Source organism: Elgaria multicarinata, chromosome 14 (assembly GCF_023053635.1).
Source record: "Elgaria multicarinata webbii isolate HBS135686 ecotype San Diego chromosome 14, rElgMul1.1.pri, whole genome shotgun sequence".
Lineage (NCBI taxonomy): Eukaryota > Metazoa > Chordata > Lepidosauria > Squamata > Anguidae > Elgaria > Elgaria multicarinata.
Genome location: NC_086184.1, coordinates 7,019,072 through 7,041,447, shown reverse-complemented (window position 1 = coordinate 7,041,447; position 22,376 = coordinate 7,019,072). Strand labels below are relative to the sequence as shown.

The window sequence follows — 22,376 nt, the reverse complement described above, 5'->3', positions numbered from 1 at the left end:
CCCCCACAAGGGAGAGACAAGTCTTGGCCACAGCAGTTAGGGGCAGGCCTCAGTAGCCATGCCTGCACCTGAAGGCAACCCGTGGTAGGTAGATAAAGGTCTCAATGGCTACTAGACATGATGGTTATATTTTACTTCCAGTATCAGAGACCGTATGCCTCTGTATACCAGTTACTGGGGGACATCAGCAAGTAGCTGTTATTTCACCCATGACTTCTTGTGGGCTTGCCACGGGCATCAAGTTGGATGGGAACAGGACGCTGGGTTCAGTAGGCTTTTGGTCTGATGGAGCATGGCTCTTAAATTCTTACGAGGATTTAAATTCTAAAGATGACAATCATCCCAGACTATGCTCCTAAATGCAGAAACCCTGATACCTGGACACCTACAGAGTGGCAACTCCTATGCCAGAATACGCCTTCTGTTGTGTTTTATGGTTTTTTGTCGAATAAGAATCTCTCTCTCTCTCCAATCTTTCCCGCAACCAAAAAAAACTTGATTCACAAGAGAGATCCTTTCCTTAGTAATGAGCAAGGAAGACAAAAGGGTATATTCAGAGTTTTTGCAGCACATCGATAAATCATTTTTTAACCAAAGACTTTTTTTTCCAGATCAAGGGGGAGCGGAAGGGGGGGGGGATGCTCTCCAATCATTAACTTTTGTTTCTGATTGGTGGAACACTGCGGTCAGGTTTTGAGTAATTGACCCAGTAGCATTTAATTAGCCCTGGAAAACTGAAGAAGATAATGTATCAGGTTTTTCTGACAGTAATAAGACCCCCTTCTTGGGTTAGAAAGACTCACTCTCTTTACACGTGTGATTCATCTTGAATAGCTAATGAAGTGTTTGTGAGAGTAAGATTTTCATCTATATGTCATATGTGCAAACGGCTGTGGACATTTTGCTTCTTATATTCCATATAATTGAGTTTTGTGCCTTGCTTCAATGAGCTGTCCAACATTTTTACGGTACTGTATTTATACTGACGGTGTCAATCCCTTTTTTCAAGCTCCTTTCTCAAGAGCCTGCACGTACTAAAAAGAAATCCTCTTCTCTCACGGTATCTTTTTTCCTTGCATCTCATGTCTTTTTAGATTGTAAGCCTGTGGGCAGTGACGGGTTGTTTCACTGATTACATCTTGGCCACTCTGAGAGCCTTTTTGAGGCGTGGGATAAAAACAATTCAAATAAACAGAGTATTTCTTTCAGCAGACATACCTGGAAAACTATCAGTGTTCCCCCCACCTTCAAAAACGCAACACACACAGCACATAATTGCTGAGAAGTGTCCATGATATTTAATGTGACGTTGCTAAGGAATTTCAATTAGGAAGACACGACAGACCCATACAGTGATTCTCTCCAAATCTATTGAATTCAAAATGTTTAATCTTCCCTGACCATAAACACTGAAAGATTTTAGGCGATGAATGTTCGCACGTTTTCACTTCCAATAGCCATCAATATGAGCTTCAGAATACAACCCTATCGCTGCAACGAAGAAGGTCTGCCTGGTGTTTAGTGGAGAGATACCCAGGAAGGGATCATTCGCCGCCCACATGCTACGTATCTTGGACCACACGTGATCAGCAGGGCCTGTATCTCTGGTTTACACACTTGTTACATGCAGAGAGCCTGTTGGGTAAGCAGAGCATTGTGGGATGTCCGGATAGTCAAAGTGATCCATATCTGCCCTCTCTGGCCATTTGTGAATGGGAAGCTTCAACCCAGTACTGCATGCTCATCCCTTGGCAATGTGGTGCGGAGCACGGACACCATGCTCTCTTCATTTGAAGGGAAGAATAGACTGATGACTATCCTGATGAGAGTGGAAGCTTAAATGGAAGCTCAGCTCCAATTTGGGAGGGTGTGAGGTCTAATTGTTTCGAAGGCCCAACCCCTGATCGTTTTAGGAAACTCCTAGACTTCATGCAGATGACCCCTCTGCTAGATACCTTGGCATCGAGGACTTTTTACAGTGGCAAGCCAAGAAAACTGGTTGCAATTCTCTGCAACTGGCGCTTCTGGGGAACTGGCTAATGATTATATTGTTTACTAGCAAGCTGATCTGCCTTCGTATGGGCTGAAATAGCCCTTGGTTTGAAGGGCTGTTCAAGCAAAGCCATCAAACGAACTTACACAACCATTAGAAGTGTCCGTATTGTGCCCATCCCATTTGTGTGTAGTCACGCCTGCCGGCATCTCTAGGCCCATCTTCTGCCATGGGGCACCTCTATAGCCCTCTGAGGAAAAGGTGTGTCCACTCCATTATGGGGGACAGGTGTTACCCCATAGTGTGTGTGTGTGCAAGTGTATAACTCAGTTCCTTGGTCTACTAATCTCCTCTGGCTTCAAGCTGTATGGACTACAAAGCCATGTGCTGGTTAGGGAAGCCTGCCCCTAGTGGCTGAAGAGGTTACTACAGGCTTCAACAACATGGATATATTAACATCAACTATAATGAATTAATGGGTTTTAAAAACAAAGTAGCTATGAGGTGCACACCCCTACGGTGCCTTTAGTATGCACACCAAGTTTCAGATGCTTACATTTTTCAGTCACGTTGCTATGGTGCTGTCGGATGGATACAGATAAACACACATCCTCTTTCATTATTATAGCTTAGTCTTGGACTGCACTGGAAAGTTTAACTATCTGTCCCTGGGCTTATATATTTTATCAATTGGTATTGTGTTAGTTTTAGGGATTGACACTTGTCTTTACCCTGTAATGGCTTACAAATAATAATAATAATAATAATAATAATAATAATAATAATAATAATGCAATAATAACATAGGTCAAAGTTGCTGATGCATCTCAATAATTAATGGAAAGCCATACTTCTATTGCAAATGGTTGAGGTTTCTACAAGTTGGCCAGGTAATTTTATTCAGGAAGAGACACAGTTTCCATTAACAAAAGTATTAGGCATGGCACCTTAAAACTTCCCTAGAAAATAAAAGTATGCTCCATTACAATAAAATACTTTTCAAGGGCATAAATCAAATAAACATGTTCCCTTGTGGTTGTTTTAAAAAAGAAATGCTTCCCCAGCAAATCTCCCTCCCTCCATAATCTTTCTAAAGCAAAATGTGCAATAACAATAATATCTTTTTTTTTTTTAAAAAAAAAAAAAAGCAATGGAAGCAGCGTTGTCTCATGACGAGGACCATAACTCACTTGCCTTTGAAATATTTTGTTTGCCGTTAGAATCGTAATCTAATGTTGCTCTCAACCCCATGTGACCACCTTTCTACTTACATTCACCGCTCAAGTCCTTGCGCTGCTCAGATTCCCATGCTAAAAATGTGCGCAGAGAGACGAGGATGTATAACATCCATTATGCGCCCATCTACTCTGAAAAATGCGTCTGTCCCAAAGACATAAAGAGATCCAGCCATTTACAAAAGAGAACTTGCATTATCGTGGTACAAAACAGATTTCTGCAGCCCAAAGGACACACAAATCATCCGCGTCGTTTAATCCTGGGGTTTTAAAAACATTTTCTTTGCTTGGCTTGGCCATTTGTTACTGTTTTCATCCTCCTCTGTGTCTTGCAGAACGTGCCGGTCTCTCTTCTTTAAGAATTTCTTCCCGATAGTCCCCACTAAAGTTTCATACCTGTCAAGAACACAATATATTTAAAAAAAGAAAGAAGAAAGGGGGACTGTTTTTTCTTTGAGAACATTAAGGGTGGAGGAAGAGACTGTGAGGAGAGACTGAAAGAACTGGGCACGTTTAGCCTGGAGAAGAGAAGATTGAGGGGAGACATGATAGCACCCCTCAAATACTTGAAAGGTTGTCACACAGAGGAGGGCCAGGATCTCTTCTCAATCCTCCCAGAGTGCAGGACACGGAAGAATGGGCTCAAGTTAAAGGAAGCCAGATTCCAGCTGGACATCAGGAAAAACTTCCTGACTGTTAGAGCAGTATGACAATGGAACCAGTGACCTAGGGAGGTGGTGGGCTCTTCCACATGAGAGGCATTCAAGAGGCAGCTGGACAACCATCTGTCATTGATGCTTTAAGGTGGATTCCTGCATTGAGCAGGGGGTTGGACTCGATGGATTCTATGATTCAAGACCTTCTAAGTTCTTCTTAAGGATGCAGCGTTTCAGACATCAACCTTCCCCAACCTGGTAACTTCCAGATGTGTTGGCGTGCAATTCTTATAATTCTTAGCCAATACAGGAGTTGCAGCCCAACACATCTGCAGGGAAATAGATTGGGGGAAGGCTGACATACTTTTAATTTGAGCATTAAAAGCTGTGCAAAAAATAATAATCCACCCATCGTCTCTAATCTCCTGAGTTAGAAACGTTCAACAACATTCAGGATCCTGTATGAGATATCCCTTCAGTATGTATCGATTTGAAGGTAAGAACGCTGCCACCTTAAATTGAAAACTCATATTCAAACCATCAGCCCAATCCAATCTATCAGCCCTATTCAGGCATTCTCCCCGTGTGGCGCAGAGCGGTAAAGCAGCAGTTTCTGCAGCCGAAACTCTCCCCACGGCCTGAGTTCGATCCCAGCGGAAGCTGGTTTCAGGCAGCCAGCTCGGGTCGACTCAGCCTTCCATCTTCCCAAGGTCGGTAAAATGAGTACCCAGTTAGCTGGGGGAAAGGGAATAACGGCCGGGGAAGGCAAGGGCAAACCACCCCGTTATAAGGCCTGCTAAGAAAACGTCAGCGAAAGCTGGTGTCCCTCCAAGAGTCAGTAATGACTCAGTGCTTGCACGAGAGGTTCCTTTCCTTTCCTTCCCCATGTAAAAGCTGTACACATGTGGACGGGGGATGAGGTGCATACTCGTTCCACCCCTCCCTCGCCGTTCTCGCTGCCTCTCAAAGATGGACAGCAACTATCTGTAGAACCCCATTGGAGACCTGGTCTGACGGCAGATCAGGGGTATAATACTTAAAATTTAAAACTGGCCTTTGAGCCTCCAGTTGTGGCATCCCGTCTGACTTTTACACACAACAAATGCCATAACCCATTTTTTTTAAAAAAATTCTAGCAAGGGTTATACATTATTTCCCGAGATCCCTCTCTTAAGGAAATGGATGGCGGTAAACTGAAACAAGTTAATGGTTGTGGCTAATTTCTACCTAAGCTGCTTGAAGAAAGCAAAGGGTTTAAAAAACATCTCATCAGGTCAACAGCTTATTTTTCACTAAAAAATACTCTCTTTTTTTTAAAAAAAACAAGTGTTCTGTACATTAGCATTTGGGTCATTTTGGAGGTTTGCATTTTATAGGGAGGAAAAGGAGCTACACATCTTCTTGGTAATGTTATCTATGTCATAAATGGTAACGGTTACCTCCTGGCCATTTCTTCATCCGATACATCAGCCTCCATAGCGTTATCTTCCTCTTCGATTTCTTCCGTCTTGTACCTCGAGTTCATCTGGATCATTAACTTCTGAAAATGAAAAACGAGTATATCAGTTTAAGTATTACACTCCTTGAAGAAAGTCAAGGAGACAGATTTGGCAATAAGAGAATATCATCATTAAAAAAAGGAAAGGAAAAGAGAAGCACATGCAAAAAGCAGACATGTGCCTGCAAGCTTTCAACCACTTCTTTGCCTTCTACCCAGCTGCAAGAAATGGACCAGAATTAATATCATACTGACCAAACACAAAATAGAGACTTATTATGAATAACAGATCGATTGTGGCATAAATGCTTTCGGCTTCCTGGTAACTTCAAGCCCACAAAGGTTTAGGACCCAATACATTCCTTAGCCTTTAAGGGCCGGGCTGTCGGACTTTGTTTTCAAACCAAAGACCTGAACTCCATTTTGGAAACGTTCTTGGGAACCATGTTCCAGCGGTGGGCGGAGCTGAAGGAAAGGAGGCGGGCTGCAAATACCGGCATATTTCATCTTATAGCTCTTACTGCCAGTAAGTAAGTCTTAGAAGAGGCATTTTGACTTTTTAGAATGGTGGGGAGGACTACACAAAACCCAGAAATCCACCAAAGAATTGCGTGTGTGTGTGTGCCCATCTGGGGAACCCAGGAGGGCTAGATTTGACTCCACAGACCTTAGTTTCTGCATCCTACCCTATACAGTTTTAGCCCTCACATGTTCAGCTGAACAGCATTCATTACAAACCTACATAGCACTTATGGCATTCAAAGCTTCACATCCATTGCTCAACCATCTGTGAAACCGCCCTCTGAGTATGGTCAACTGTATATTTGGGATGGGGGAAAGGGAATGCGGATGAAGGAACAGTGCCCCTGCCTAAGGCTGCTTAGTAGGGTTGCAGCAAAGGTGAAATCCCGACCCAGGGATTTCGTGCTTCTTCGGTCAGTCTCTTAGCAACGATGCTCAACCCGAACCGGAGGAGATAAAGGTGCCAATACCTCGACTTCAGGATTGAAACCTTTAAATGACATCCTGCCGTACAAGAGGTCCTCACATGGCGCAAAACTCCTTTCTTCTATGATAAAGCTCCTGCAAAGAAATCATAAAACAGGACAGGCCTTAAGAGAGACAAAGACGCAAGTTTAGCTTAGTCAGCACCTTGGTAGGAAATTTAAAAAAACAAACGTCAAGGTTCGCTCTCCGGTTTTAGAGGGTATTTGTGTTTCGTTTTTTCCAGCTTACTCCCACCCATGCATGGACAGCAACGCAATAAACTTACTCCTTTTCCTTGAGTTCGGGTAGATCCAAAAACCAATGCTCCTCACTGATTATTTTCTTTTCTTGCTCTTCAAGCTGCTTCTTGGTTTCCGAATCCAAGCCCCTTTGCATGAACTGAAATGGAAGAGGCATAAAGGGTCTCATAACGATCAAAACGCCTGCTGTTTAAACATGTATATTCTGACACGGAATTGCTAGTCGGGGTAGGCGTGTATGCATGTTGCAGAAAATACAAAGGATCTGCAGGCAACTTAAAAATGCTGTCACAAATTTGCTGGGCCATAAGCTTTCCTGAACCAGATGCATGGCGTGGCCCCCTAAATGGGTAGGCATCAATAATCCGAGTATAGAGCAGAGGTGAACAATGTGCTGTCTTGGCCTAAAATTCCCATCAGCCCATGTCAGTGTGGAGGCATGATGGGAGCTGAAGGCCAAACATCTGGCAGGCCCTCAAGCTGTCCACCTGTGGTACGGAGAGAAGAAAAGACACCACTTTCTGACAAGTGAGGCTAAAGGAAAAAGCAAATTTATTTTTTATTCTTATACAATATCGTTCCCCAAACTGGAACCCTCCAAACGTTTTGGACAACAGCTCACAGCATTCCTGACCCTTGGCCATGTCGGCTGAGAGTGATGGGAGTTGAAGTCCCACATGTCTGGAGGGCACCAAGCTGGGAAGGGCTGATATGTACGAAGGACAAACTTGGGTATTGAGATATAATGGCTCAGTTCAGACAACACATTCCTTTATGGGGGTTTTAGAACTCCATGGTGGAGTTTTTACACCACCGTTGAGAAATGTGTGGTCTGGCAAGAATCTCCACCCCACAGTGGAGGGTTTTTCCTTGGAAAACACTCCATGCTGAATATCCACGCTGTGCAGAGGAGAGTTCTTGCACAACCATTGTGTTGCGTGTTCTGTGGTGGGCTCCATGGAATTTTCCGTTGGGTTGATCTTTCCCATTGGCTACAGAGTACCCAGGCAAGAGTGGCGAAAGGACGGAGTGCTGCTCTAGGAGAGCTGCCGGGATTGTTCTTTTGCAGCAATGGCTGATGGGATACCATTGGGAAGACCAGGGGAGGAGAGTGGGTGGAGGAACTGTCAGTCAAACATCGCAATGGATTTTACTCAACTCCACGGGAGCCCAGAGTTACGCGATGGTGGAGTTAGAAAATGTTGTGTGGAGATTTCCTCCTAAAAACTCAACTGTTGAGTGGAGTTTTCCCATTGTGTAGAGAAACGTGCTGTCTGAACTGAGCCAATGACTGTGTAGCCAAAATGAGGCTACTGAAAAGGAAGGAGGAGGTATAAGCATGCAAGGACAACTCTTAGGGTTGAAGGAGAGAGAGGGGGAGGGAGGGAGAGCGCTTCTGCTCATGGAAATGTGCGCACAAAAAGGAAGCACAAAAAACCGCTAGAGAACCCACCCACCCACCAGAGCTGTGCATGATCTCCTGTGTGTGCTCTCTTGCAATTATTTACAGAACTATGTCAGCTTTGGTGTGTGGAATGGCAAGCTGTGCACAGCAGGGCTACCTTATTGCACATGCATGTGTACTAGGCCTAGATGCATCCACCCACCCATTAACTTCTATAAAGGCCCCCAGGGAGAGTGTTGAAGCACGTTGCAGACGACGCCCGTCATATACAACAAGGCATTCCCAAAAGACCAAAATAGGGAGAAAAACAGGGACAGATGATTTATCAGAGTGGGAGCAGAACAATCCTGGCAAATAGAACAGCTAGATACTATGTTTACCTAACAGATATCTAATTGGTGTTTTTCTATCCTATATACAAAAGGTTGTTGAAACTTGTTCAATTCAAGGGCCGGAGAAGGTGTTGGGGGCTGCATTCCAGGGGTGGGCGGAGCTGAAGGCAAGAGGGGGGGCAGCCAAAATATCAACGTATTTTAGCTTGAAGTTCATACTGTTTAGCTTAAAGTTCATGAAGTTCATTCTTGACCAGTCCCTAACTATGTCATCACAGGTGGGGGCTGTGGTTCGGAATTGCTTTTATCAACTCCATGTGCTCCGCCAAGTTCGCCCCTTTCTGTCAGAGGCTGATCTTACCACCCCAGTCCAGGCCCTGGCTCTTTCCAGACTGTACGATTGCAACCTGTTGTATACAGGGCTTCCCTTGAAGCAAATCCAATGCCTACAGGCTGTACAAAATGCAGCAGCCAGGTTGGTCAAGGGGCTCCCAAAGTGGTCTTCTATCACTTTGGTGCTTCAAGAGCTCCATTGGCTGCCGGTGGCTGCTAGGGTGCACTACAAGGTCTTGTTGACCAGGTATAAAGCCCTGCATTGCTTGGGTCCTGGATACCTGAGCACTCGCGTTTCTCCTGTGTCTCACCATTGGCAGACTTGCTTTCAGGAGCAGGGTGCCCTGATGGTCCCCCGCTACAAATTGGAATGTACCGGGGCCAGGGCTTTTTCAGTGGCTGGCCCCCGGTTATGGAACAATGTGCCCCTGGAGATTAGACAGGCTCCCACTCTCAATTGCTTCAAACGCTTTTGAAAGGCATTTTTATTTTTACAAGAATTTGGGGAGGGGATGGTTTAAATTGGGTTGAGGTCTTCTAATGGTTTGAGGTGAGGGTTTTAATGGAATGTGCCTCGTGTGGCGCAGAGCGGTAAAGCAGCAGTTTCTGCAGCTGAAACTCTCCCCACGGCCTGAGTTCGATCCCAGCGGAAGCTGGTTTCAGGCAGCCGGCTCGGGTCGACTCAGCCTGCCATCCTCCCGAGGTCGGTAAAATGAGTAGCCAGTTAGCTGGGGGAAAGGTAATAACGACCGGGGAAGGCAACGGCAAACCACCCCGCTATAAGGCCTGCCAAGAAAATGTCAGCGAAAGCTGGCGTCCCTTCAAGAGTCATTAATGACTCAGTGCTTGCACGAGAGGTTCCTTTCCTTCCTTTCCTTTATATGTTATTGTAAAGCGCCTCGAAGCCAGAAATGGTGGGGCGGTGCTATAAAAATGCTTTAAATAAATTCTGCCAGTCACGAAGTCTTAGAGGAGAAGCATTTCTGCCTTTCAGAACTGGGGCCGGGGTGGGTGGGTGACTGTGCAAAGGTAAAGAAACTGTCAAAAGGATGGGCGATGGAGGGAATGGAGAAAACCTGGCTTAGGACCCAAGGTGCACCAGACCTGGCCCACAGCCTTGAGGTTCGACGCCACTGTTATATATCTATACTAGTGTTAGTCAATCAAGGTACACTTGAGATTTGGCACGGAATTGAATATGTCCCACAAAACCCCTGCACGATTCCATATAATTCCACATTAACCAGTAGTTTCTCCTTTCTGATATTTTTATTCCTATTTTTAATGGCTGTCGCACTTTTAGTTCTGTGCTGCCGTTCTGGTTTGGGGTCTGGTTTTAATGTATTTCTTTTCTTTAATTGTGCTTTAATGAGTTTCATTGTTAGTACTATAAAACATTAGCCACCCTGCAGACCCTTAGGATAGAAAGGCGGCATATACACCCTTTAAATAAATGACATATTTAAACACAAGAGAGCATTTTAGCCTTACAAAACGGCAGGGTTAGAAAACGTGGGCTTTCTCATGTCTCTTTGTACTGTGTTTTCATAATAAAAAAATTAACAAGTGATGGTAACTTCTCTTAAGGCCGGAAAATCCATTTCATAAATGCAGGGAAAGCATTATGATTTAATGAGGTTCAGCAAGATTTCCAAACGCCCCAAGCTACTGATTTAAGGATGCACGAACACCTTTCATGTTAAGAGGGTATTCCTAAGACACTGAATGAGGACAATTGAAGAATCAGTTTGCTATTTTAATGGTTCAGGTGTGAAGGTGGAGGTGGGGGAATGCCTCACACTAGGAAGATTCAATCCATACTGGGTGAAAAATAAATTCTGGCATTGCTGATAGGGCACCTTTTCTGCATACCTGTGGACACGCTCTAGCACATATAGTGAGGGTTGTTCAGCTTCCCGTTTGTGGAAAGGACCCCAGCAGAGTGGTAGAGCACATGCATTGCATGTAGATGGTTGAAGTTCAACCTGGCCTCTCCAGGGAAAGGAAAGGATCCTCTCGTGCAAGCACTGAGTCATTACTGACTCTTGGAGGGACGCCAGCTTTCGCTGATGTTTTCTTGGCAGGCCTTATAGCAGGGTGGTTTGCCATTGCCTTCCCCGGCCGTTATTACCTTTCCGCCAGCTAACTGGGTACTCATTTTACTGACCTCGGCAGGATGGAAGGCTGAGTCGACCCGAGCCGGCTGCCTGAAACCAGCTTCCGCTGGGATCAAACTCAGGCCGTGGGGAGAGTTTCAGCTGCAGAAACTGCTGCTTTACCACTAGAAAAGGCTCAGCTCCAAAACTCGGAGTCACCGCCAGTCAATGTCAGCAACACTGAACTAGATGGACCGACAGTCTGAGCCGTATAAGGCAGCCTCCTACCTACTTTCAAGCTAAGGGCCGTAGCGAAGTAGGAGAGCATGTGTTTTGCACGCACAAGGTCCCAGGATCAGTCCCCAGATGGCCTGGAAAAGGCTCCTGTTTGAAAGCCAGTGGACTGAACTCAATAGGCCAATGATTTAGTGTTGACTGTATAATGAAGCTTCCTGGGTCCAAAGTTGACAGGGACCAGTAGGGATGCAGAGTCTCAATTCCCAGGGTCAAATTCAACCCACCTGGGATTCCCCAGACAACTACCTCCTTTCTGCTGTCCCCCACCCCATTTCTCCCAATTGTTTGGTTGTTCCTCAGCTTTTGTGCAGTTTTTCCTCCATTCTAAACAGCTGAAATGCCTCTCCTAAGACTGTTACTTGCAGTGAGTGCTTTAAGCTAAAATATGTTGGTATTTTGACACCACGTCTTTTGCCCTGCTGCCAGCCACTCCAAGATGACATGCTGCCGTCAGGCTGAAAGGGCTTCCTTGCCCCTACTGTAGAGTCACCCCTCTTGCTTATATAGCACCACCAATTTCCCAAGGACTAACCCAATGTTCTGATTTCTGGAAATGGCCCTTTAAGGCTGCTGCTGTGTGTAACGTAGATCTACGATGAGGCCGAGACCTCATCTCCAATAAAAATGGTGCCCCCCATGGAGGAGCGCACAGCTGCCAGGTGGGGGAAGATGGGTCTGGTAAGTCCCAGGTATGAGTATGGCTGGGGGTGGGGTGGGGTGTGGCAGCAGGTCACTGGATTGCGTTTGGGGAGTGACCTTGGGTTAGGGAGCCCATGACCGCCCTCAGCCTCACACCTGGCTGATCCAGAGTGATTTGGATCCGGAGTGGATCAGGCCCTATTCTGGCCAAGGTGGACCAGGACAACTCTACCAGTCCTGAATCAGCCTCCGAAGCAGGTTGTGAAGGGGGGTGTCTGTGCACAGCCCTAATTCTAGTCCAACACAGCCATGGAACCTCACTGGGTCATTTACTCTTTTTATATAAATAAATAAAGCTCTCAGATTTTAAAGCAGTGGGGGACAGGCTGTTGCACAGTAAGCGAGCAGCAACGAAGAGGTGAAGATGTTTCCAGAATGTGCAGGGGTGGAGGACCAGGGTAGGCTAGGGATCGAAAAGTAATCCTTCCTAGGAGAGTAAGGATTGTGACAAGCCTGGCCCTCGCTTCATCCTTGGAAGGTGTGCACCACCAATTTGCTTGACATTTTCCAAAGTAACATACAGCCTAAAGAGCGTCCCATCAAAATTTCAAGGGAGTAACAGATGAAAGTAACACAAGTAGTGTTATGGTTTCCCCAGATACTTCTTCAGAGGAGGGCAACCAGGATGATCAGGGGTCTGGAAACAAAGCCCTATGAAGAGAGACTGAAAGAACTGGGCATGTTTAGCCTGGAGAAGAGAAGATGGAGGGGAGACATGAGAGCATTCTTCAAAGACTTAAAAGGTTGTCACACAGAGGAGGGCCAGGATCTCTTCTCGATCCTCCCAGAGTGCAGGACGCGGAATAACGGGCTCAAGTGAAAGGAAGCCAGATTCCAGCTGGACATCAGGAAAAACTTCCTGACTGTTAGAGCAGTACGACAATGGAACCAGTGACCTAGGGAGGTTGTGGGCTCTCCCACACTAGAGGCCTTCAAGAGGCAGCTGGACAACCATCTGTCACGGATGCTTTAGGGTGGATTCCTGTATTGAGTAGGGGGTTGGACTCGATGGCCTTGTAGGCCCCTTCCAACTCTGTTATTCTATGATTCTTGTAGTCCCAGATGATTGTGGGACTAAAAACCTATGTAGCCTCTGCATCAACCCTTACTGAAAACGCAGAAGAGAAACTGCGACCCCTTCCATACGCATTCAATATGAACATGGCATGGAGTTAAACCAGAAATCTTGCAGAGATACCAAAACGATTTAAAAGAAGGGGTTTTTAATCTCTGCGGAAGATCACCCACCCCTGTATTAACATGGGGCTCATCTACACCAAGCAGGCTATTCCACTATGAAACTGGGATGAAAGTGGTATATAAAAGGCAGGAGCCACACTACTGCTTTATAGTGGTTTTCAAGTGCACTGACAACTGTTGGGACTCATTGACACACACCATATACTGCTTTCATACCACTTTCATAGTGTTATATTCTCCTTGGTGTAGCTGTGCCATGGGCCCCAACAGTTGTCGATGCACTTCATTACCACTGTAGAGCAGCAGTGTAGATCCTGCAGTGCACTTCAACATCACTATAACACAGGAGTGTGGCTCCTGCCCTTTGTATACTGCTTTCATAGTGGAATAACCTGCTTGGTGTAGATGAGCCCATGGTGTCAGCATCTATTCCCTTTCAGGGCTGGTGCCAGACTATTTTGCGCCCTAGGCAGGCGAGCTGCTTTCAGCCACCCACACCCACCCCAGCATACCTGGGGCAGGGCGCCATCTCGCCTGACCAGCCGAAGCGAAGCCAGGATCCTGGGGTGGGGGTGGGGAGCTTTGGAACGGCGCGCCTGGCCGGAAGCCGCTCCGGGAGAGCGACTTCCAGGTGCGCCATTCCGAAGCCCCCTTACCCCAGCGTTCTGGCTTCGCTTCAGCACCCACCCATCCAAAATGAAGCCAGGACGCTGGAGGGGGGGGCGGCGGGCATGGCTTTGCTTCAGCTGGGATGGCGCCCAGCCGAAGCGAAATGAGGACACTGGGGTGGGTGGGCGGCTTTGGAACGGCGCGCCCGGAAGCCGCCTTCTCAGAGCCGCTGTGGGAGAGCAGCTTCCAGGTGTGGCGTTCGGCGCCCCCTTTTCCTTGGCGCTCTAGGCAGCCGCCTGAGTGGCCTCTATGGTAGCACCGGCCCTGATTCCCTTCCATCCTATCCCACTTACTACTCACCCCTTTTCCTGCTGTGTGCCCTCTGTTTGTGCAAATGGCTTCAACTACAAAAATCACACCATCAACTCTCTAATTTCTTAAATAAATTTAGACGATGCCATAATTACGGCACCTATTTTTGAGACTGATGGTGTGTGTGTGAGAGAGAGAGAAGAGAGGACGCTTCTACAAAGTAAGTAGTTACTCTTTCAATCAAAAGTCTCAATGGGCAATTTCCACCCCCCCCCCCAACCCCCAAAGCACTCAAGTTAACAACAATTTTTCTTTCTTTCTTTGCCCCAAGAGCTTGAGATAAAAATATCTAACTACTGGTTTCAACAGCTGCAAGGCAAGTAAAACTCAGCAAATGAGCATTTGTTTGGGCTTGCAGGAGCGAGCCACGGCATCCTGGGGGAAATATATCAAGCGGTGGAATAGGAAGCGAGGCTAGGAGCAGCACTAAAATTCTCCTGTCCAGGTGCGATGTAGCACCAAGGTGGGGGCGGCTTCCCTCCGCCATTAGCACAACGTGCCATTTTTGGATGGGTGAATAATCAGCGCCAAGGGCCATTCAGGAAACGAGCCGAAGGACACTGCTAATTTACAAATCATTTGCATAGTGTTTGGGGGTAAAGGGATGCACTCCGTACAGTTATTCTGAAATTCGTTAACCTACGAAATGGTGCGTCAGGACCAGGGCCGGTGCCAGACTATTTTGCGCCCTAGGCAAGGTGAGCTACTTTCACCCCACCCCACCCCCCAAAAATGCCAATTTTGACTTTTAAGAAGAGATGTTTCCTGGAAAAAATACGAAGCACAAAACTTGAAACTGCAAAATTTATTTTAAAGTGCAAGAAATACGTCATGCCAATTATAACAAACAAATTGGAAAGGAAGGTCTATGGGTCTAAAATGCATTATTTGATAGGAATATCACCTCCAAATCATCCCCCCCAACTCACACGCATGCACACACTCAGCATCACTCACTCCAAACAAACACACGCATGAACACATGCATTCAAAGACTCCATGCACCCAATTCACCCATACATTCTCTCTCTCTCTCTTCCAGGCGCGTTCCAGAAGTCCGAACGTGGAGCCGCCCCACTCCAGTATCCCTGGCTTCGCTTCAGCTGGGCGGGTGCAGGGCGCCATCTTGCCCACCCAGGCCCAGCTGAATCCTTGGGCTGGGCGTCTCACAGCCAATGCGCGTGAGTGCTGCGCTGTGCCCTGCACCCCTCTTAGCTTGGCGCTCTAGGCAGCCGCCTGAGTGGTCTCTATGGTAGCACCGGCCCTGGTCAGGACCCTTATCAAGCTGCTTCCTGAGGAGAGACTTAAAGGACAGGTGGGTGATAGGAAGGTTTGAGGATTTTGCCTGGTCCACATTTCAAAGGGAACTGACCTGATCCCCACTTCACAAAGGAGTGTGCCGACTGGGACGCAGTTATCCCTTGGATTCTGCAGTTCTCAACATGTTGTGATGCAATTCTTGGCTCAAAACACGTACCAAAACACATTTTAAAGGTGCAGACATTAAGCAAGCGCAAACGTGGAGAAAAAATAAGTAGAGAAATTTCAGGAGAAAATGTGATCAAAACACACACACACACCCTTGCAGTCAGATTAATGCAGAGACAGGATGGAACCGGGCTTACGAACGAACATGTGTTAAATTGACCCGCGCCAGAAATAGACTGATCCATTCATCTGTAGTCTGTGGGAAGGGATTTGTGTAGAACGTTCACGACTTATGAACTTTTCACAGTCCTGAACTATCGCTGGTCCCCAAAGGTTTGCAACCGAGATTCGACGGCAAAAGCTTTGCTTGGCTTTGCTTCCCCTTTTCAGAATCTCTCTCTCCCTGAAGCTTTGGAGTCTGCGCTCCATCAGGGATCTGGAGGCTCACTTGATTGCAAGCTCTGCAGCGAAGCATTTGGGAAGATAACAGAAAGTAGCCTCCAGTGAAAGTCAGTTTGCTGATCTTGTTTAACGCAGCGTCCCAGGGGAAACTGGCAGGCAAGCTGTCCAGATTTCTGCTTCAATGCGGCGTGCATGCGCGCGCGAGAAACACAGACATCCCAGCTAGCTAGGAGGGCTGCGTTTTAAGGCTTCTTGTGCATACAAAAGTCCCAAAGAGCAGAAAGGAAATACAGACGTACACTTTCTTAATACTTATGGCCCGGCACCAATTGTTGCATGTTTTTTAAATGCACGTGGCAGGAAAAGGAATTCCATGTTTGAAAACAACACAGGGCTAGACCCAACAAAATATGACATTTATTTTATTTATTTATTTATTTTATTACATTTCTATACCGCCCAATAGCCGGAGATCTCTGGGCGGTTCACAAAAATTAAAAACATTCAAAGTATAAAACAACAGTATAAATCCATAGTACAAAATACAATATAAAAGCTCAACCAGATAAAAACAGCAGCAATGCAAAATTACAAATTTAAAACACCAAGTTAAAATTTATTTATAGACTGTTAAAATGCTGGGAGAATAAGGTGTCTAAAAGCATATAATGTAGGTTCCAAGCGAACCTCATTCCACAGCCGGGGTGCCACAGCAGAGAAGGCCCTCCTCCTGGTAGCCACCTGCCTCACTTCCTTTGGCAGGGGCTCACGGAGAAGGACCCCTGAGGATGACCTTAGGGTCTGGGCAGGTACATATGGGAGGAGGCGTTCCTTCAGATAACCTGGCCCCAAGCCGTTTAGGGCTTTAAATGTTAATACCAGCACTTTGAATCGGGTCCGGACCTGGACTGGCAGCCAATGAAGCTGGAAAAGGACTGGCATGATGTGGTCTCGTCAGCCAGTCCCTGTTAGTAACCGTGCTGCCCTGTTTTGTACCAGTTGAAGTTTTCGGACCGTTTTCAAAGGCAGCCCCACGTATAACGCATTGCAGTAATCCAAACGAGAGGTTATCAGAGCATGGATAACTGTAGCTAGGCTATCTCTGTCCAGATAAGGGCATAGTTGGTATATTAACCTAAGCTGATAAAAGGTGCTCTTTGCCACTGAGTTCACCTGTGCCTCAAGTGACAGTTCTGGATCCAAGAGCACCCCCAAACTACAGACCCGATCCTTTAGGGAGAGTGCAACCCCGTCCAGGACAGGGCAAACATCACCTCGCCGGACAAATGAACCACCCGCTAACAGTACCTCCATCTTGTCTGGATTAAGTTTCAGTTATATTCGCCAACGTTTTACTTGAAATAGTAACATGCTTGTGTACTCCTTGGATGGTTGTTGTTTTTTAATCACGAATTTTTAGCCACCCTGGTACCATTAACAATTTTGTAGGAGCCTGCAAAAACTAGGGTGACCCTATGAAAAGGAGGAAAGGGCTCCTGTATCTTTAACAGTTGTATCGAAAAGAGAATTTCTGCAGGTGTCATTTGTATATATGGGGAACCTGGTGAAGTATCCTCTTCCTCACAACAGTTAAAGCTGCAGGTGCTCTGCCCTCTTTTAAATCTGGTCATTCTAGTATAGCTCCTGCAGCTTTAACTGCTGTGATGAAGAGGGAATTTCACCAGGTTCTCCATATATACAAATGACACCTGCCGAAATTCCCTTTTCTATGCAACTGTTAAAGCTACAGGCGCCCTGTCCTCCTTTTCATATGGTCACCCTACCTTAAGTCACGTTCGATTCAGTCAACCCCCTCATGCAGGTGCCCTGCCCTCTTTTAAATCTGGTCACTCTAGTATAGCTCCTGCAGCTTTAACTGTGGTGATGAAGAGGGAATTTCACCAGGTTCTCCATATATACAAATGACACCTGCTGAAATTCCCTTTTCTATGTAACTGTTAAAGATACAGGAGCCCTGTCCTCCTTTCTATATGGTCACTCTGGTATAACTTTTGCACTTTTACTGTTGTGATGAAGAGGGAATTTCACCAGGTTCTCCATATATACAAATGACACCTGCTGAAATTCCCTTTTCTATGCAACTGTTAAAGATACAGGAGCCCTGTCCTCCTTGTCATATGGTCACCCTACAAAAACAGCTTTCTAAATTTCAAGTCATCAAGGAGAGAGCGAAAGAAAGGAGAGAGAGAGAAACACATCTCGCTTGCTACTTAGATTGAACACACTTTTTAACTACAGCCTGAAAGATGGAGATAAAACGGAACGGTACAAACGTTAAAACCAAAGCAAACAAACCATGAAGGCCTGGCTATATCGAGTTATACATATTTAATGAATATTTATATTTTTAAAAAAATTAATGGCAATTCAACTCAGATGTTGTTCTCCGAAAACGGAGCGCTCATCAATCACGCCGCTGCGTTCTTCAGCTGAATTACGTGTTACATTACAGGACAGGAACGGAGTCCATTAGCCGCTGAGCCGAGACTAATTCCACTTTGGACTCAACACCGCATTTGCAAATCCAAGGGCAACGGCTAGGTCAGGGCTTTATTAATATCCCATCCCACACACCCCGCATCGCCACACAGCTACATTGATGAGTCGTGGGGTGGGGGGGTAATTAAATGAGCGAGGAAAATGGTGGGTAATACTAGCCCATTGGCATAAGCACATCAGAAGTGCCCTGATGCTGGATCAGACCAAGGGACCATCTAGTCCAGCACTCTGTTCACACAGGGGCCAACCAGCTGTCGGCCAGGGACCCTCAAGCAGGACACGGCTGGCATTAGCAAACTCCCACCCATGTTCCCCAACACCCTCCCTTATAATCCGCCCCGCACACTCAGGTCCTCTGGGAAGAATGTACTTCAGTCAGCAAAAACTAGCTGTACAACTTTTACCCAGAGGACCTTCTCTTCTGCTGCTCCCAGATCGTGGAATGGCCTGCCGGAGGAGACTCGTCAACTTGACAGTCTATTAGAATTTAAGAAAGCAATTAAGACTGATCTCTTCCGGCAGGCCTATCCAGTGGAATTTTAGGATGTTTTTAGAATATTTTTTAATGTATTTTATATTTGCTGCTGTTCCCTGCCTCCATCAGAATGGAGAGGCGGGTAAGTATTATTATTATTATTATTATTATTATTATTAGTTTACTGCCTCTGATACTGTCTAGCTGCTAAAATAACAACCTTTAGCTTGTAATAACTCCTATAACACTACATAAGGCAACCTTTTTGGGTCTGTGAGCACCTTTGGAATCTTGAGAGACTGTTTTCTGCCTATGGGAGTGTGGTTTGGGACGCTCCTGTTCAGAGTTCCAGCCAGCCATGCCCTTTTACAGGAATACTGTTCCATTCCCCCTGCCTGGTTTTCTGTAAACATTTAAATGCACCACCCCCCAAACACACTTTCTTCCACTCTTTTTAATCTCTCTTCCACTTTGCACAGCTGTGCTCCTGCAGGCCCCCCCCCCCCAAATAAAACAAAGTCTTGTTGTTTTTGATCGCTTGTTTTTGGTTTTTTAATAACGAAACCAAGCACATTCCAGAAAATTCAAATTTGGAAGACCCATGGATTCAGGTACTATCAGCTCTGCCCAGAGAACCCCAGTTACGGGGAAACCCAGAAATAGAACATCAGAGAAACATTTCTGGCAAAATGGAGTTCCATATTCCATAGAAAAAATGAAGAACAGCCCTATTAAAAACCTAGCCTGGTCCACCAAAACTCAGCCTAACAGAGTCTCAAACTATAGAGTGGTAACCTCTTGAAATTACTAAAACAAGTTTCCTTCCCTCCAGAGACTAGAAGGAAGAAAATTCATTTTTAGTAACTTCAAGAATCAACTGTATGGAATTTTGAGCCATTGCGTCTCAGTCTTTTAAAACTCTGCCCCCAGTCTGTAAAATGTTATCTTTCTACTTCTGCATGAAGATCTTTGAACGGGTGTGGAAATGAAAGGATATTAAAACTTTGCAGGATGTTTTAATCATGTATACTATAGTTTTAATCAGCTTTTATGTGTTTTATATTCGCTGTAGTTGCCTGTGTCGTTCCAAGTGGAGAGGCGGGTAAGAAATATATTATTATTATTATTATTATTATTATTATTATTATTATTATTCCAAGTATATACAGAGTGCTTTCCTCTCAACACTGAAAAGCCACAACCCAGCATGCATCCTCAAAGCTGCCAATTCAGCCTTTCTTAAGTTAGGGTGGCCCTATGAAAAGGAGGACAGGGCTCCTGTATCTTTAACAGTTGCATAGAAAAGGGCATTTCAGCAGGTGTCATTCATATGCATGCAGCACCTGGTGAAATTCCCTCTTCATTGCAACAGTTAAAGATGCTGGAGCTATACTAGAGTGACCAGATTTAAAAGAGGGCAGGGCTCCTGTATCTTTAAAAGTTGTACTGAAAAGAAAATTTCAGCAGGTACCGTTTGTATATATGGAGAACCTGGTGAAATTCCCTCTTCATCACAACAGTTAAAGGTGCAGGAGCCCTGCCCTCTTTTAAATCTGGTCACTCTAGTATAGCTCCTGCAGCTTTAACTGTTGTGATGAAGAGGGAATTTCACCATGTTCTCCATATATACAAATGACACCTGCTGAAATGCCCTTTTCTATGCAACTGTTAAAGATACAGGAGCCCTGTTCTCCTTTTCATAGGGTCACCCTACTTAAGTCCCTTTGCTGTTCAGGGGCTCAGACCCAGGACCTTTTCCCCCTCCTCCAGTGTCAGAAAAATAAAGAAAATAGAAACGGTAATTTTGCATCTACTCCTGGGCATGTGCAGAGTGCATTTCCAAATCTACACAAGGAACCACAACTTGCCCTAAAGGGCGTAAAGGAAGGTTCCCAGGAAAAGCTAAAGACAAAGAAGTACAGGGGTTAAGCTCCAGCACCTCTTTCCACCTACCCCGAAGTGCCTGGGCTATGCTCAATCGGCCTGCGAAGCCGTTCGGCTCGCCTTCGCCTGCCCCGAAGCCCTTCGGCTCCATTCGACTCGGCGCGCCGCCGACTACGCCCGAAGCCACTCGGCTCGCCTTCGTCCCGTGCCGAGCTCGCTCGGCTCCACCCGCTCGGCTGGCCCTCGGCTATCTCCGGAAACCGTTCGGCGAGAGTCGGCTCGGCCCCGCCCCTTTCCGAAGCCGTTCGCCGGGGCTTCCCTCCTCGCCCGCTCCCGCTTCTAATCTCCTCAGCGCGGAGTCGTACCTTCATGCGGAGGAGGTTCTTGGACAGCTTGCTCTTCACGTCCCGAGCCATGGCGACGGCGGGCTCGAGGGTTCCTCAGGGCTCGAGGCTCGACTCCGGCCTTGTCAAGGGCTCCTCGGGCCTCGACCTCCTCGTCGTAGCGCCTCAACCCCGCTGCAGCGCCACTGGGCATGCGCAGCCTTTGTGCGCATGCTCGTTAGCAACCGGTGAAGCCTTCCCTTGGCTCATGCCCTCACTTGAAATCACACCTTCCCCCTCCTTTATTCAAAATGTGGATACGTCAAAGGTGTATATTTTAAAGGGCAGGGATCGTGCAGAGTGACATAGAAACTGCAAAAGATAAAACCACGTTTAGAGCAAAGGACAGGGCTTTATTTCCGGGGAAGAGGCAGAGTTGGCAAAGATAGAGCATGCTCAGTATCGCCCAAGGAAGGCGACTTCTTGCCCTTAGTTTGCCCTTAGTTGCATATTGAACATACAAGAAGAACCACCAAAAATCCGTCTAGTACAGGATCCTCTTTCCAACATTAGGCAGACAGACAACAACCCCAGGAAACCCACATGCAGATATGTCCCCAGCACTTGGTATCCAGAGGCAAACAGCTGTGTTGTGCATAGAATCCGCATTTCACCATCACATGGTTAAATATTTCAGTGTTAATCATGGATAAATCTATTCCTCCACCATGAAAGGACCTTAATTTTGGGGTCCCTTGTTGTTATTATTATTAATAATATTATTGCAATTATGGGCAGTCTGGAACACATAGGTGTGTTCCAGACTGCCCATAATTGTTAAAAGCCAAAAATAATAATAATAATAATAATAATAATAATAATAATAATAATAATAATAATAATAATAATGATGATGCTATTTTTACTAAAACACTCCTTTACGTTCACAAGTGACCAGATTTAAAAGAGGGCAGGGCACCTGCAACTTTTACTGTTGTGATGAAGAGGGAATTTCCCCAGATTCCCCATATATACAAATGGCACCTGCTGAGATTCCCTTTTCTATGCAACTGTTAAAGATACAAGAGCCATGTCCTCCTTTTCATATAGTCATCCTACATAATTGTTAAAAGCATAATAATAATAATAATAATAATAATAATAATAATAATGCTGTTTTTACTAAAACACTCCTTTACGTTCACAAGCTTAAAATGTCTTAAATGTTTTTATTTTATTAATTTACTAAACAGAATGACACAAACAAAGGGGGAAAATGCATTGACTTTAAATCAGGGAGTAGTAATTGCGCACCCAATTAACTTTGCAGACAAAAATATTGGTGGAATCCATGGGCTGCTTTAAAAGGTTT

The 22,376-nt window shown here is 45.7% G+C and overlaps 1 protein-coding gene across 1 annotated transcript; it reads right to left on the bottom strand.

Moving 5' to 3' along the window:
* Positions 1 to 1,279: 1,279 nt before the first annotated feature.
* MPHOSPH6 (M-phase phosphoprotein 6) lies at positions 1,280 to 21,206 on the bottom strand. The gene is made up of 5 exons (XM_063141497.1): positions 21,047 to 21,206; positions 6,656 to 6,768; positions 6,375 to 6,465; positions 5,324 to 5,424; positions 1,280 to 3,624 (listed from the first exon to the last, which is right to left on the bottom strand). The coding sequence occupies exons 1-5, from the start codon at positions 21,095 to 21,097 to the stop codon at positions 3,483 to 3,485; spliced, it is 498 nt and encodes a 165-aa protein (XP_062997567.1). The 5' UTR covers positions 21,098 to 21,206; the 3' UTR covers positions 1,280 to 3,482.
* Positions 21,207 to 22,376: the final 1,170 nt, after the last annotated feature.